The sequence below is a fragment of the Candoia aspera genome, chromosome 14 (assembly GCF_035149785.1).
Source record: "Candoia aspera isolate rCanAsp1 chromosome 14, rCanAsp1.hap2, whole genome shotgun sequence".
In the NCBI taxonomy this organism is placed as follows: Eukaryota; Metazoa; Chordata; class Lepidosauria; order Squamata; family Boidae; genus Candoia; species Candoia aspera.
The window spans coordinates 8659177-8676721 of record NC_086166.1 but is presented as its reverse complement, the minus strand read 5'-3'; the positions used below and the strand labels follow the sequence as shown (position 1 = coordinate 8676721).

Below are 17545 nucleotides of genomic sequence, written 5' to 3'. Positions count from 1 at the left end.
GGGTTATTTCTAACTCTGTTCCTCTAAATGGATAGCTATTTTTCCCCTCTTACAATTCTATTTATTGCTATAGCTCTATTACCTGCTATAAATGCTATCCAATCACTCTTCAAATGAAGTAGTGCCGATGTTGTGGTTGCTGATTCCCTTCTCTCAAAACAATTAAACCTTTTGTGCTCAACAGAGGATGCATCTTAAAACGCACTCCAAATTGTGACATTCTCAGAGAAGCCCTTGTTATTTGGGGGGTGGGGTGGGGTGGTTAAATTGCCGAAGAAAGGAAAATACCACTCAACGCACCTTAAGCCATCCATCCTTTTGAGAGATACTTACACAAAAAAGGGCATCAACTGGACGAGCGTCTCTTTTTTAGGGTTGGCGATAAATTCTGGCAGAGTCTGGATGACTTTGTTCATCGCGTTTCGTAAGTAGTTCTGCAGTTGCTTCCGGCGCTCCTCCACAAACTTTGCATCCTAAGGGAAGGGGGGGTGGAGAAAAGGCAGAATCACATCACTGAATTCACACCGCTAGGCAAGTTAAATCCTAGCACAAGCACGTGCATCCTTGCCCAAGCAAAAAGGATCAAGTGGGGACAAAGCGGCAATCACAGGCATAGGCAGCCTACAGAAGTCCAGATGTTCTGAACTGCAACTCCCAGCATCCCTCATCACTGGCCATTGGGAGTTGTAGTTCAACAACAGCTGGGGTGTCATGGGTACTCTAGTCATGTGCCACCACATAAGAAACAGATTCAGAACTCAACGGTAGGCAAAATGTTCCAAATCTGAAACATTTCAAGCTCAAAGTGCTGCTCTGGGTTAGAAACAGCTGTTGCACTGGGACACTTCCGCTGTGGTTTGAACAACCTGTCCTGGGCTTGAACCAACTGTCTGGACTAATCTGGAGTGCTCAGAACGCTTGGGATGCAAAACATTTTAGGTAATTTTACCAGAACCCGATGACAAGGTGCTACCCAATAGCTCTAGTTAGGCATTCTGCAGGACCCAGATGCTAACCAGATGTGCTCAGAAGCATGGGCAAGTGGGTGTTCCCCTACTTCCTTTTTTAAAATAAGTGTTATTAACAGTTTCACAAAGAACATAACGACTAACACAAACTAATAAGGAGAGGAAGGAAGGAAGGAAGGAAGGAAGGAAGGAAGGAAGGAAGGAAGGAAGGAAGGAAGGAAGGAAGGAAGGGGGGAGGGAGGGAGGGAGGGAGGGAGGGAGGGAGGGAGGAGAAAATGTGCAAAGAGAACAAAAAAATAGAAAGAAGCTTCCAAAATTAACTCTTACCCTATGACTACAAAAAAGCTCACTTTTTTCTATTATCCTTTTTTTTTTCTAATTATAGAAAGCACAAATCATAAGTGCATTTTGTTCCATTTCATGCAAAAGGTCTGTAAGGGGTTTCCAGTCAGCTATAAATGTAGGTGTTGTTTTTTTCTCTAATCAAAGAAGTTAATTTAGCTATCTTCGCAAGTTCCATCATCCTCACCAGCCATTCCCCCACTGTGGGTAGTGCCGAACCTTTCCACTTTTGAGCATATGGTAATCTCACTGCAGTTATTATCATATGTAAAAACAAACTTCCATGACTTTTTTCTAATTGCCTGTCCATTAATCCCCAAAGAAAAGTCTCTGGTTTCAATTGTACTTTAATTGGCGGTGTTCACCTATTTCCATGGCTAGGAGATGAGGACCCACTGATAACCTAGCTCTTTTGAGGACTTGGCTAGTCCCCTTTGAAAGCTGTCTGAATTGGTAACCACCACCAGTTCAGATTGCAGCGACTCCTACAGTTAAACTGTGTGTTGAGTGCATTGAGTAACAACCTGTGTAAAGAGTAAAAAATACAAGCATTTATAGGAGAAGATGCAGCACAGTGAGTTACAAGAATGCTGAACAAAACATAGCTAATTTGGAAACACTCCTCCTGAGGAATCCCTTTTCTTCTCCTTACCCTTCAAAATCAGTTTCACATCCTCCCCCCCCCACCTTTTTTTAAAAAATATGAACCACAATATCCAGCCAAGGGCTACATTTATATTGGTACAAACTAGGGCACTGCCACTAATAATGAGTCTCTTCCAATTCAGCTCCTAAGGTCTCCGCTTGGCAGCATATTAGAAACAAGAAATCTCTGGAAAGAAATCCAGAATAGAAAAAGTGCTGGCTCCAGCTTATGGAAGTTTAACGATTTGCAGACTTACTACGCCCCTGCAATGGCACTCTGCAGAGAGCTGTGGAGATGACCTTGGAGAAGTGAGCCAGAGGTAGCAACAGTTACATAAACAAAAGCATCTCAGCCTGGGCAACAGCAAAAGGCTCAGGAAGATGCTCCCACTGCAGTATTTCTCAACCTTGGCAACTTTAAGATGTGTGGACTTCAACTCGCAGAATTCCCCAGTCGCCAAGGTTGAGGAACACTGTCCCACTGACTCCTCTCTACTTCACTATGGCAGTGTTTCTCCATCTCAGCAGCTTTAAGACATGTGGACTTCAACTCCCAGAATTCCCCAGCCATTGTATTTAGTTTTTAATCTGTAATCTGCAATGTATTATGTGTATTCTATAGACTTCTGAACTCCCCCTTCAGTCAATGGGAGAAATGGTTTTAGGAACCCAGGGAACGCTAATTCCTCTTAACAAACTGGTGTCACTGCAGATTTGGCATTACATGCAAAACTGGCCAGCAAACATTAAAGATTTATATGAGTTTAGCATGAGGATACGAAGAATCTGACTCAACCCAGCATTTCCTTTTCCCTCATCCTGTAACATCTAAGAATAAAGATGACCCATTATAGTAGCCCTTAATTTTTTAATAGGTATCCCTTGAAAAGCTTCCTTAGAACATTTTAACACTGAAATAGACTCAGTTCCACAATCCAACTGGCTTGTCAAAAAACAGAGGAGACACTGGGACATCCCAACTAAATCCTAATATTATTCTGAAAGATGGCATTGAATTAAGATTCCACCCTACGATTCTTTCAGACCAATTTGGTCTAGTGGTTAAGGTGCTGGGCTAGAAACCAGGAGACGGTGAGTTCTAGTCCCGCCTTAGGCATGAAAGCCAGCTGGGTGACCTTGGGCCAGTCCCTCCCTCTCAGTCCAAGAGCCAATCAGGCGTGGTATGACAGTTCTAGTCCCGCCTTGGGCATGAAAGCCGGCTGGGTGACCTTGGGCCAGTCCCTCCCTCTCAGCCCAACTCACCTCACAGGGTTGCTGTTGTGGGGAAAATAGGAGGAGGAGGGAGTATGAGGTATGTTCCCCACCTTGAGTTATTTATAAAAATAACAAAGGCGGGGTAGAAATTAAATAAATAAATTGTCTAGGGGCCATCTAGATGTTCTCTTCCTTCAACTACAGAATGCAAGAAGGCGGCGCCTGCCTAGAGTTTATAAGCCACATCGCCAGGCAACGCAGTCCAAAACAGACGAACAGAGGAATTCCCATTCATTTAACCACTGACTGCAACTACACCACGTATTCCATACCAGCCACGAGTTACCGCAGGTGTGGAAAGGAGGAATGATCACTTTCCATAGCTAATGAAAATAACATTCAGGTCAATGATGTCATCTTTCACTGGCACACTGGTTATCCAAAAGTTCTGGAAGGCATCAGGTTGGGGAAGGCTGGTATAAATAAAACAGGCTCCCTTATCACCAGAAACTCTACACAATGGAGTCCAAGTCACCCTAGATCCCTGCCTCCATTGTGCATCTCTTTTCGATGACTATCCATCATGTATGCAAGCCTTTCCTGGAGTAGTATACTGCGACAGAATTCTTGTATGCAAAACTGTGGACAAGTTGATCAGTTGTTGATCAGCTGTTGTGAAAATAAAAGTTCTATTTAATTCACTATCATTCAATGCCGTATTAAATCCCATTTTATATCTCTGGGGCAAGGCATACTTATCAGTCTCCTATCTGTCCTCTTTTTCATTTGAATATTTTGTGTACATTTGTGTATCGGTGTGTGCGTAAATATAAAGTATGCAACTAGTCAGGCTTGTCTCTGAGTACATATTTCAACAGGAACAGAATCTCCTTCTGAAGTATGAAGCACCAAATTGGTAATTGCTCTAAAGAGGCCAATAAGTATTGGTAGACAATATTGCACAAACATGCACAGGTTTTTCTTATTGTCAGCTTAAAAACTCCCCAAGGAGATATGGCTGCTCAATGAACAGGAAACCTTTATAGGCCCACTTAATGATCTTGCAAGAAATCACTATTTGGGGAGCTTTAAGTACATTGATCAAAATATTAACAGGAAACGTGACAGAGCATATCTCTGTTTTAGAAAGCGATGGCTTCAGTTTGGTACAATATGGAAACAGGCACTAACGGTCAGTGGATGAAATGTCTTTTGGGAAGAGTGTTCCACGGACAGGGTGCCACCATCAAAAAGTCTCTTTCATTGCTGCCTGTTGGTCGGTTTTATTGAGAGAAGGCAGATGCTGGAAAAATAATGGACTTTTTTTTTTTTTGCTCTTGTTTAGATCTTCAAATGGGAATCAAACTTTCACAGGCCCCAGAAGTGTTTGCAAATTACACTTGGCCTTCAACAAATGCTAGTGCTGAACAGCAAGAGTTGAGACATTTTGTGGTGCTTCTAAAGGTATCTCAGGAGTAAGTACGTCAGACTGCCAATACTGCAACAGCAGTCCATGATTCTGTGAAATGTTAAAAACACAGATACCATTGATCATTCAGCAATTCTGACTGAATCTCCTAGGGTAGAGGAAGACAGTGCTGGGGCCCATCAACCCCATTTCCATCTAGATACCACTTTTCCCACCTTTTAGGCTCCCTACCATGCTAGGCCTTAATTCTTTTTTCAAGATTATTTCAATGAAAACAAAATAAAGAGGAATTTGACATGCTGCAACCTGCCAGGTTCCAGCACCATTTTTATTTTAATGAATCCCTCTGGGGAATAGCAAGAAACAACCAATCATTTGTCAGCCTTATCAGGTAGACCAGACAAGAAGCATGATCAGATGAGCTAATCCTAGTTTATTGTAAGGCTACATTAACAGAATCTCGTAAGTCTGAAAGTACAAATGTCCTTCTGTCTCTTTTAGAGCCCAAGAAACTAGGTAAGGTCCCTTATGAGCCTCTTGCCCACCCATAATCCTGCTATGGGCTGTGCTGTCTCTTATCTGACTGTTCCCTTGGCAGCATCTCTTCGCTCCATCTCCCAAGGTCTTTCCCACATACCATTACACCATTGGCTTTTATGACTTACTGCAATTTTTCTTGCCTTTCAGTTGTCTTCCCCAAAATAGTCATGGCAATCATTCTGTGAATGACCTTGACCTCCTCAGCAGTCATTTTGTCATGGCTCACGGTTACAAGCCAACCTACTAGCCCAAGGGTATGAGCTCAATCATATTCCTTTTTAGAAGGTAAGACTGGGGAAGTTCCTGTTCCTGGCTTCCAAAGTCATGGTCAGCTATAGAACAGGGACAAGCCGAGACCCACCTAACCAGCAAGAAGCCAGTCCTGTCTGGGCCTCCTCCACCATGTTACTCCCTGCCTATGGAGCAGCATACAATATCTGTTTGGGATCTCCTTTTAGTGATTTGTGTGGATTGAGCTCATAAGGAGAAGACAAGCAACAAGGCTAAAGATGGGCAACTTTGGGGCTGTACGGAAGAGTTGGGGGGCCACTGGGGAACACAGTAGATGCAGGTATGCCACATGCTAGATGGAAGTCGGATTTTCTGTAGCCTTCAGTTTGGGAAAAGGTGGGGATAATTCTGAGGTTTTCCTTGGTCTTTAGAATGGTGCTCATCCTACCTCAAGCCTTTGTAACAGTCATGTTTCCTGCTTCAAACTGGCAGGGAAGTTGAAATATGGCAGGACAAATTGCAGGTTTATCCAGAGGTTGTCAAAATGGGCTTTGCAATTTGCATGTGGCATGGGAGGTTCTCCATCCCCAGACTAAGAAGTGTTGGTAGCATGAAGTAAAAACAAGGAAACTCCAAGAGATTCTACCTAAAGTCCCTGCAAAACCTGGATCCACCTAAAGATCACCTAGAACAGTGTTTTCCAAACTTGGCAACTTCCAGGTGTGTGGAATTCAACTTCCAGAAGTCTCAACAATGTCCATGCTGGCTGTGGAATTCTGGGATTTGAAGTCCACCCATCTGGAAATTGCTACAGCTAGGAAACAGTGAGCTAGAACATCTCCATTCTTCCTAAGAGCTGAGGCTCCTTTTGAGTAAGATCCACTCCTAGGCAGAGCAGGCAGCAGCAAACACAAGCCACACCAAGTTTCCTTGGTCTTCTAGAAAAGTCACAGAATTACACAGGAATTCCCCATACAACAATGTTTCTTAGGTTGGAGCCTCAGAGTTATTTCAGTTTGCCCTTTGCAAACAGCCTTCTCTGCTTTCGCCTTCTCAGGTGACCACAAAGAAAGGACCAACCCAATGTTCCCTATAAATACCTCAGCCAATGGGCTCCCCTGCCTGCCTGCCTTTGCTCAAGCTTCGATCTGAAAGCCTATACTCTTCCTTGGGGATTCTGCATGTCCTTGGAAAAAGCAAGGGAAAGTCCAGGGGAACCAAATTAGATGGAGTCTATTGGCAGGAAAAAAAAAATTAAGCATGGGATTTCTCTTCTGCATCTGCTCACAGGCACAACTTAAATCTTCCTGCCCTTTAGGTGAAACATTTCAAATGCGTATCTTAAAATTAAAGCTGAAATTTACCTTTAACTCCACTCTTGTAACTAATCTCACATATTATGCAACGAAAAGGTGAATGTGCGCACACAGAAATGTCTGATTTGGAACTCTGCTAGCCAGAGAAATAAAATTTGGGGAACCACAGATTTTATCTGTTCATCAGCTTCTACATGGAATTATTTCTCCATGCTGCCGACCCAAATTCCAAGCCTGAGTGGCTGGCTAAGCCATAATGGGATTTGTTCAGTTCTGGCTTCTCTGTCAGGCCCAGCCCAAGAACTTCAGAGAATCAATTCAGCCAAACTTCAGTTCTTTATTTGCTTACACCACACAGACAGAACCTTGCCAGACTAAAGCTACTCAGCCTCACCTAAAGGGAAATAACCAGGGAAAACTCTAGGGTGGGGCTTGTTGCAGACTGCTGGAAAGCATTTGGCCCAGAAAGATCAGAAAAATCACACACCAGGCATTTCTATTAAAATAAATTTATTTACAGAAAGCACAAAAACATATTTACAGGCTTGTGCATTCACACACACTCTCAGAGAGGAGAGAGCTCTCTCAGAGAGCTGCTTACTGGCTGCAAGGCTAAAAGAAAACTAAAACAAAAGTCCTGCAAGCTGCCTTCCCCTCAGGCAATGCAACTATTAACACCTAAACTGAGTACAATTAAATTCAACCTCTTCACCCGGCCAGAATGATTTGTTACCATAGAAACCTTAATTTCTGTAGCAGAAAACAATATACCAACTGGGCTGTTCTGAACCTCTTAGTTTTCCCACATTCACTTCCTGGACTGTGTCTCCTCTTACCTTGTCCTCCTCCTCGGAATGTGCTCCCTCCTTCCTGAGAACCAGCAGCATTACTGAAATCCACCACATCACCTCCCCCTCCAGAGACATATTCCATAACACTCTCATAGTGAAGGTATCCAGCTACTGTGGTTGATAAACCATAGTTTATAGCTTAATATTACAATCAAGCCATTACAGTTTGTTCAGCAAACTGTGCTTAAAACAAAACATGGTTGAACGTGATTTGCCGGCTTACCATCATTTAAAAGGAGGATCAATTTCAACTCTTTTATTATGGCTTCAATAAGCTTTTATGGGACAACTGTTTGTGTCCAATGCAGGGGTAAGCAACCGACTCTTCAGATATGTCTGGAGTGCAACTCCCAGTACCCTTAGCCACTATGATCAATGGTAAGGGATTGTGGGAGTTATGGTTCAAATCATAGAGAGGGTATTCAAGGATCCAGGCAGCAGGTAGCAATCTGATATCCTCCAAAGGTTTTGGACTAAACCTATTGACCATGTTGGCTGGGGATGAAAAGGAGTTGATTCAAAACATTGTCAAGGCACCTTGTACCTATTCCTTAGGTCATCAATCATTTCTACCTTAGCCTTGAGCATCCATAGAAATACCACTCTCTGGCAAATGGTAGAATGCTTCATCCTGGTGGCTCAACTACCTGCCAATTGCCTTTCCCATGCAACATCACAAGGTACCCCCTTGGCTGACATTCAGAAGAACCACCAATCATTTTTTTTCCAGCCTTCATTGCATTCATTTTATGGGAACAAGTTTTAATCAAGGTTTTATCAGCTGCTATTATTTAAAATAACAAATAATGTAAGGTAGTACAACCTAAGCTGTATAATTTTATTCTCTTATTTCACAATTGGTTTGCAAACTGTTTTTGTGGAATAAGTATCTTACATGGCTAATCTGCTATCAGTCCTAGTACAATACAGTTTTCCTGGGCTACATTTACTTGTTTTGAAGCTTCCGATATTTTTGTTTAGTCTACTGGGTTTCCAAATGATCAAGAAAAGATGGGAGCAGAAATTCTAGGAAGAATAATTAAAATAATTGCTTTTTACCCAAGATTGCAAAGACTGTATTCATAAATCAACATCTTCATAATTGCTTCGCTTCCTTTACCAAAAGATTGCAAAGTGACTGTATTCATAAATCAAAACTTTAAATATTGATTTGCACACTCGGCCCAGCCTTCAAAAAAAAAAAATAATGCTTGGAAAGTTTTGTTAACCTTGTACCTTGGGGAAAATTGCAATTAATAAAAAAATCTGTTCACAATTGTTACTGCTTTTGACCTGTGATGGTTACAGATGGTCCTTCCCCCCAACAAAGCAAATGAGAAAGAATGAATCATATGAAGGCCACTGAATTGCAACAGCCCACCAGCCAAGGAAGAAACCTTGCCAAGCAGAAGTCATTCATGCCTTGCTTTCCTGAACAGAACATCAAGATCAAATTGAAATGAGTTGCCTGTTGAAATATTAAACCTTGACCTCTGCTTTCCAGAGCCAATCTTCTTTCAGAGTTAAAAAATAACATTCCATTATCATTAACCTGAATACATTTAGTTGGAAAATGCTTCTGCAGAGAGAGCCAACATCTATATTGCTGTGTGTAAATAATGTTTTCTACAAGCTCATCTGCCCCCAAAGCTCAGCTATCACAAAAGAGTTGCCAGGAGAAGTTGGCCCCCATTCACAAAACTCTGGTTCTTCATAAGACCAAGCGATAGTGACAGTGGTATGAAGTATCAGTAATGTCGTCTCTAATCACCCAATCCCATGGAAGTTCTCCACTAGATCAGCTCCTCGGTTTACCCTTCCCAGGCTAGCTGGGAAGTAAAATCTACCTACCTACCTACCTACCTACCTACCTACCTACCTACTGTATCTATCTATCTATCTATCTATCTATCTATCTATCTATCTATCTATCTATCTATCTATCTATCTTCTGGAAAAAGGCAAAAGAAAATACTTCTATACTGCTGCAAGAAAATGACAGATCAAGAAAATTACATGGATGAATCCATGAAATCACCAGCAGCTGAGGAAGCAAGCAAGCAAGCAAGCAAGCAAGCTTGCTTGCTTGCTTGCTTAAGGGAAGGACTAGAACTTGTGTTCTCCCTGTTTACATACAGTACATACATACGCACACACACACGTGTGTGTGTGTTTCTGTGTGTTTCTGTGTGCACAATAATTTAGAGCTTGTGCTTATGTGCGCGTGCACACAAACACAAAAAACCAACTCCAGATTACTACACAGTACACATCATGCCCTTCTCAAATGAAGTTGAGTTCCTCAGATCGGGCAAAATGTTTTCTTGATGAACACAAGGCGACTCTTGAATAAAGCCGCTGAGACAATACAGTGATGTGGTTTTTATATAACCTGATCTTATTATACAGATAATGCTTTGTTGTTTATTCGTTTATTCGCTTTCGACTCTTCATGACTTCATGGACCAGCCCACGCCAGAGCGTCCTGTCGGTCGTCAACACCCCCAGCTCCCCCAGGGACGAGTCCATCACCTCTAGAATATCATCCATCCACCTTGCCCTTGGTCGGCCCCTCTTCCTTTTGCCTTCTACTTTCCCTAGCATCAGCATCTTCTTCAGAGTGTCCTGTCTTCTCATTATGTGGCCAAAGTATTTCAGTTTTGCCTTTAGTATCATTCCCTCAAGTGAGCAGCCTGGCTTTATTTCCTGGAGGATGGACTGGTTTGATCTTCCTGCAGTCCAAGGCACTCTCAGGATTTTCCTCCTACACCACAGTTCAAAAGCATCGATCTTCCTTCTCTCAGCCTTCCTTATGGTCCAGCTCTTGCAGCCATATGTTACTATGGGGAACACCATTGCTTTAACTATGCGGACCTTTGTTGTCAGTGTGATGTCTCTGCTCTTAACTATTTTATCGAGATTTGTCATTGCTCTTCTCCCAAGGATTAAGCATCTTCTGATTTCCTGACTGCAGTCAGCATCTGCAGTAATCTTTGCACCTAGGAGTACAAAGTCTTTCACTGCTTCTACATTTTCTCCCTCTATTTGCCAGTTATCAATCAAGCTGGTTGCCATAATCTTGGTTTTTTTGAGGTTTAGCTGCAAGCCAGCTTTTGCACTTTCTTCTTTCACCTTCATCATAAGGCTCCTCAGTTCCTCTTCGCTTTCAGCCATCAAAGTGGTATCATCTGCATATCTGAGATTGTTAATGTTTCTTCCAGCGATTTTAACTCCAGCCTTGGATTCCTCAAGCCCAGCATGTCGCATGATGTGTTCTGCGTACAAGTTGAATAGGTAGGGTGAGAGTATACAGCCCTGCCATACTCCTTTCCCAATCTTAAACCAGTCTGTTGTTCCGTGGCCTGTTCTTACTGTTGCTACTTGGTCATTATACAGATTCCTCAGGAGGCAGACAAGATGACTTGGTATCCCCATACCGCTAAGAACTTGCCACAGTTTGTTATGGTCCACACAGTCAAAGGCTTTAGAATAGTCAATAAAACAGAAATAGATGCTTTTCTGAAACTCCCTGGCTTTTCCATTATCCAGTGGATATTGGCAATTTGGTCCCTAGTTCCTCTGCCTTTTCTAAACCCAGCTTGTACATCTGGCAATTCTCGCTCCATGAATTGCTGAAGTCTACCTCACAGGATCTTGAGCATTACCTTACTGGCATGTAAAATGAGTGCCACCGTTCGATAGTTTGAACATTCTTTAGTCTTTCCCTTTTTTGGTATGGGGATATAAGTTGATTTTTTCCAGTCTGATGGCCATTCTTGTGTTTTCCAAATTTGCTGGCATATAGCATGCATTACCTTGACAGCATCATCTTGCAAGATTTTGAACAGTTCAGCTGGGATGCTGTCGTCTCCTGCTGCCTTGTTATTAGCAATGCTTCTTAAGGCCCATTCAACCTCACTCTTCAGGATGTCTGGCTCTAGCTCACTGACCACCCCGTCAAAGCTATCCCCGATATTGTTATCCTTCCTATACAGGTCTTCTGTATATTCTTGCCACCTTTTCTTGATCTCTTCTTCTTCTGTTAGGTCCTTGCCATCTTTGTTTTTGATCATACCCATTTTGGCCTGGAATTTACCTCCAATGTTTCTAATTTTCTGGAAGAGGTCTCTTGTCCTTCCTATTCTATTGTCTTCTTCCACTTCCGCGCATTGCTTCTTTAAAAATAATTCCTTATCTCTTCTGGCTAACCTCTGGAATTTTGCATTTAATTGGGCATATCTCCCCCTATCACTGTTGCCTTTTGCTTTCCTTCTTTCTTGGGCTGCTTCTAGTGTCTCAGCAGACAGCCATTTTGCCTTCTTGGATTTCTCTTTCTTTGGGATGTATTTTGTTGCCGCCTCCTGAACAATGTTGCGAACTTCTGTCCAGAGTTCTTCCGGGACCCTATCTACTAAGTCCAGTCCCTTAAATCGATTCTTCACCTCCACTGCATATTCCTTAGGAATATTAGTGAGCTCATATCTAGCTGATCTGTGGGTCTTCCCTAATCTCTTTAGTCTGATCCTAAATTGTGCAAGAAGAAGTTTGTGATCTGAACTACAGTCAGCTCCAGGTCTTGTTTTTACCGACTGTACAGATGTCCGCCACCTTTGGCTGCAAAGGATGTAATCAATCTGATTTCGGTGTTGTCCATCTGGTGAAGTCCATGTATAAAGCCGTCTCTTAGGTTGTTGGAAGAGAGTGTTTGTTATGCAGAGTGAGTTGTCTTGGCAAAATTCTAGCAGCCTATGTCCTGCTTCATTTTGTTCTCCCAGGCCATACTTACCTGTAATTCCAGGTGTCATTTGACTGCCCACCTCAGCATTCCAGTCTCCTGTGATGAAAATAACATCTCTTTTAGGCGTGTTGTCCAGTAGGTGCTGCAGATCCTCATAGAACTGATCTACTTCAGCTTCTTCAGCATCTGTGGTTGGGGCATATATTTGGATCACTGTGATGTTACATGGCTTGCCCTGAATTTGAACTGCGATCACTCTATCATTTTTTGGATTGCATACAAGCACTGCTTCAGCCACTTTACTATTAATTATGAAGGCTACTCCATTTCTTCTGTGGTCCTCTTGTCCACAGTAGTAGATCTGGTGGTCATTTGATGTGAAGTGGCCCATTCCAGTCCATTTCAGTTCACTGACGCCCAAAATGTCTATCTTTAATCTTGACATCTCACCAATAACCACATCCAGTTTGCCCTGGCTCATAGATCTTACATTCCAGGTTCCAATGGTGTATTGATCCTTAGAACATCGGATTCGCCGTTCACCACCAGCACCGTCGGCCGCTAGCCGTCCTTTCGGCTTTGAGCTAGCTGCGTCATCACGTCTGGGGCTAGTTGAGCTCATCCTCTGTTCCTCCCCAGTAGCATTTTGACCATCTTCCGACCTGGGGGTCTCATCTTCCGATGGTATACCGACATATCTCTGGTTGTACTGATCCATTTAGTTTTCACGGCAAGAATACTGGGGTGGGTTGCCATTACCTTCCCCCGGGATCGCATTTAGTCTGACCTCTCTGTCACGACCTTCCCGTCTTGGGTGGCCCTTCACAGTTTAGCTCATGGCATCATTGAGGTGCTCAAGCTCCAGCACCACAGCAGGGTAACGATCCTTTGCTGAAGCAGATAATGCTAGTACCAACCAAACTGTGACCAGAATGGTATTTTTTAAAAGAAGGCCAGAGCATGTTCTTTGGAAACCACTTTGGTGAGATCACCTACGCAACAGTCTTAGTAGAACCGCTTGACTCCCATCATTAATTTTAGAAGCTTAAAACCAATGCTATGCTCTCTCTCTAAAAGAAAGCTTAGGAGTGAGGAATGTGCACAAGGGTGCATAAAACTTAGAACTGGAAGTCTTCCATCTCAAATTTGGGATAGTTGTTTTGTCTCCAAAATGTTTTGATTATGTTGGAAGCATTTCAGACTCAAAGATATTACAGTTTCTATCCACTAGTTCCAACTGTCCTAAACAGGGCATTCCTCCACCTGTGAAGGGAGGAAGCAGAATGGGCAGGTGAGTCAATATCGGTATCTGAACCCACCTCTATTCCCAACTACTGATCCTGTCCAGTCAAGACTCGGCATTTGCCAGGCTTTCTGCATTTGTCAGCCCTTCAGGGTAGGCCAATTCAGGAGACAGACATCACAAGAATTACTTTACAGGGAGTCCTCACTTAATGACCACAAAGGGACCAGAATTTTGGTCACTAAGCAAAGTGATCATTAAGCAAATCACCACGGGCATTAAGAGGGCCATGTGGTCATTAAGTGAATCAAACAGTCCCCCATTGATTTCACTTGCCAGAAGCTTCAGGAAGGTCAAAAATGGTGATCACATGACCATGGGATGCTGTAATGGTCATAAATGTGAACTGGTTACCAAGCACCCAAACTGTAATCATGTGATCGCGGGGGATGCAGCAACAGCCGTAAGTGTGAGGACTGGTTGCAAGTGGTTTTTTCAGCACCATTGTAAGTCCAAACTGTCACTAAATGAATGGTTGTTAAGTGAGGATTACCTGTACTGTTGTAGCCTATAATGACAGAATCCTGAAAACCTGATATAGTTTCCCTCTGCTTCCTCTTACACTAAAAAAAGTTAAGGTAATGTATCTTGAGTTAATTTTGTACCCTCTCCTTTTTCCTATTGCTATGTTGATGTCAATTTAACCATTCTTTATTCCTTCTTAGAGTTTATCTCCATACTCCTCCATAGCATCTGAGACTTCATTTGGAGCATTTCTAAGTGGGGCAAAGTGGGATTGTGCAAGCAAAAACTGAGGAATGAAATCTACTCACTCGAAAATGTTTTGGGGTCAGGGGAATTATCTTCGCACATTTTGTCATTTGAGGACCACATGTAAAAGTCTTCAAATTTTATACTTAGAAACTGTGCCTTTCTTTCACTCAAATAGGAGAGTGCCAGGAATCTTTCTGAGCTAATATATGTTTAAATGTTTTTCCCCTCTGTGAATGGGAAAATTCATACTTTCTTTAAAACACAAAAGTTCAGGATGCATGCTCTGAATAACTGTAGCTGCTCACTATTTTTTGTTGGATACAAAGCAGAACAGAAGCAATACACTACAATTTCACAAAACTGAAATGCGTCACATCCATATTCTGTATTTTAAACACCCCAATCTGGTGTCCTTCAGGAATCCTGTGTTTTCTGGCAATCATCACCCCCAGTACATCTGTGGGATCCTGGGCCGGCGAAAGCAATTTTAAAATTACAAATGTCTGACTTCTACATTAGACACATTCAAGCTGAAAAGTTTGTACTACTTTTAAGAAGGCTAACTTGAGCATCAAAGTAAAAAATATATATGACATCTTGTGTCATCTTACAGATAAACACGCTTATCACACCATACTTTTTTGCAAATTACAGCCTATTTCATCATATGGGTGAAGTGTTATATGTAGTTACAGAATGGTTCATATATGGTTTGGGGAAGGATGAGAAAAAGAAGAGCCGGAACTGAACTACAGTTAGGATAAAGAGGGAATTCCACCTTCATGTTGAGCGGGCCGTCAATTGTTTCAGCAGCTTCTTCCTATTATGCAATAAATAATACTTGTGCTCTCTGCCTTAGAGAGCCAGTTTGGTGTCGTGGTCAAGGTAGCAGGCTAGAAACCAGGAGACTGTGAGTTCTAGTCCTGCCGTAAGTACAAAGCCGGCTGGGTGACCCTAGGCCAGTCTCTCGCTCATCCCTAGGAAGGAGGTGATGGCAAGCCACTTCTGAAAAACCTTGCCAAGAAAAAGGAAGGAAGGAAGGAAGGAAGGAAGGAAGGAAGGAAGGAAGGAAGGAAGGAAGGAAGGAAGGAAGGAAGGAAGGAAGGAAGGAAGGAAGGAAGGAAGGAAGGAAGGAAGGAAGGAAGGAAGGAAGGAAGGAAGGAAGGAAGGAATCACATACTTGAGAGCCAGTTCGGTGTAGAGGTTAAGGTACCAGGCTAGAGACCAGGAGTCCGTGAGTTCCAGTCCCGCCTTAGGCACAAAGCCAGCTGGGGGACCTTGGGCCAGTCACTCTCTCCCAGCCCTGGGAAGGAGGCAATGGCAAACACTTCTGAAAAATCTTGCCAAGAAAACTGCAGGGACTCGTCCAGGCATTCACCAGGAGTCAACACTGACTCGAAGGCATAAAAAAAAAAGTGCCTTAAGCCAAGTACAACTTGACTATGCCAAGTCAGCATCTGGGAAATTCTGCCAAGATCTTGCTGGTAAGGTGGACACCAGGAGATGCAGTCCAACCTCTTCAAGAACTGCAACTCATCTTGACTTAGATCTGCCTGCAAAAAGACTGGAGTTGACTCCAACGGTGTTCTATAAGATGACCTTTGAGAGCGCCACCACCTGTTATCCTTAACCCAGAAGGGGCCACAGTTCAGTTAGATACCCTAGTTTGCAGCAAAGTATTCCAGGTTCAATTCCTGGCATCTTCCATAAAAAGAGAAAAAAGAGAGAATGACAAGAAAAGCCAGGCAGCCCATGACCAGGAGAATAAGTTGCTAGAACTGAAGGAACCAGCAAAAGAATTCTGGTCAGGTGGCTGTGCTTTAGCAGCCTAGAGATGGAATAACTTTGAACAGCTTCTTTGCATGCTAAGAATATATTCAGATGCACATAGGCCATTGTTCTGACAAGCTGTTCTACTCCCAGCGACATGAGCTGATTACAGTGTGCAATGCGTAAATATCCACAGACCAACTTGAAATGTGAAAAGCAGGACTCAGAACAGCAGTGCTGGTAAATTCATCTAAATTGCCATGCTGAGAAAGCCCAATGTTCAATCTCTACTAAGGTCTGTGCCCCAAGGTTCTGGCTGGAAGAACACAAATCGAATCAGAGGCAACGTTGCTGGGCCCCAGAGCAAAATTCACAAGGCACTCCTGAAGAAGTTGTTCAGCACAGCTCAGATGATTTCTATACTGGACACGTACACACACTTCTTTGTACAGTATAAAAGTATATTCCTCCTTTTTCCCCACAAAAGCAGGTCCCTGTTACTTGAAGTCATCGAATACCTGATGGACCACAGTAACTTGAAAAAAGGTACAGGTAGTTCTCACTTAGCGACCACAATTGGGACCGGAATTTCAGTTGCTAAGCAAAGCGGTCATTAAGCAAATCTGACCCGGCTTTATGACCTTTTTTGAGGCGATCATTAAGCGAATCACTGTGACCGTTAAGCAAACCACGTGCTCATTAAGCGAATCATGTGGTTCCAAATTGATTTTCCTTGCCAGAAGCTGGCCGGGAAGGTCGAAAATGGCGAACACATGACCACGGGATGCTGCGAAAGCCATGAATGCGAACTGGTTGCCAAGGACCCAAATTGTGATCATATGACCACAGGGACGCTGTGACGGTCATAAGTGTGAGGACCGATTGTAAACCAACGGTTGTTAAGTGAGGACTATCTCTACTGTCCCAAGTAAAATTCATATGGAGAGCCACAGGTAGCAATTGCTGAAAATGGACAGTTCTGAATAACTATCCATCTAGCTCCATAGACATCCAGTAGAAGGCATGGTGATATTATGTGCACCATGACATCATGTGAATCACATCATTTGAGTGATGACATTATAACATGTGTGGCCTCACTTGCCCCCTCCGAACACCCATGACTGTCTCCTCTTTATAGCTTTCAGAAGGGCCCTGCTAGATCAGGCCTATGGCTTTTCCGAAGCCAACACAGTGTTTCCTAGAGCACCAACCCAAAGCTTAGGGAAAGACCATAAATGAGACAAGCTCCCAACCACAGCCTCCCACTTCAGCGTTCTTCCCCAAAGGCCTTGGGGCAACCCACTTCCAAGTGCTGCGCCTCCACACAGTAAGTTTCCCTGGATGGCTGTGTTTTCTAGTGCCACAAGTGAAGGAAGAAAAATGTCAATATAAATGCTCGGATTCTTCCAGGGCTGATCTTGACCGCAGCCAAGTTGCAGCAAAAAGCAGCAGTGTTCGCTTGTTTGGCATGAAAAGGAAA

At 43.1% G+C, this 17545-nt stretch overlaps 1 protein-coding gene across 1 annotated transcript in view; it reads right to left on the bottom strand.

Moving 5' to 3' along the window:
- Positions 1–17545, bottom strand: part of SNX29 (sorting nexin 29) — a 171901-nt gene that overhangs the window by 39364 nt on the left and 114992 nt on the right. Inside the window, exon 20 of the mRNA XM_063314834.1 lies at positions 334–473. Coding sequence (XP_063170904.1) covers positions 334–473 — 140 coding nt within the window. The remainder of the gene's footprint in view (positions 1–333; positions 474–17545) is intronic.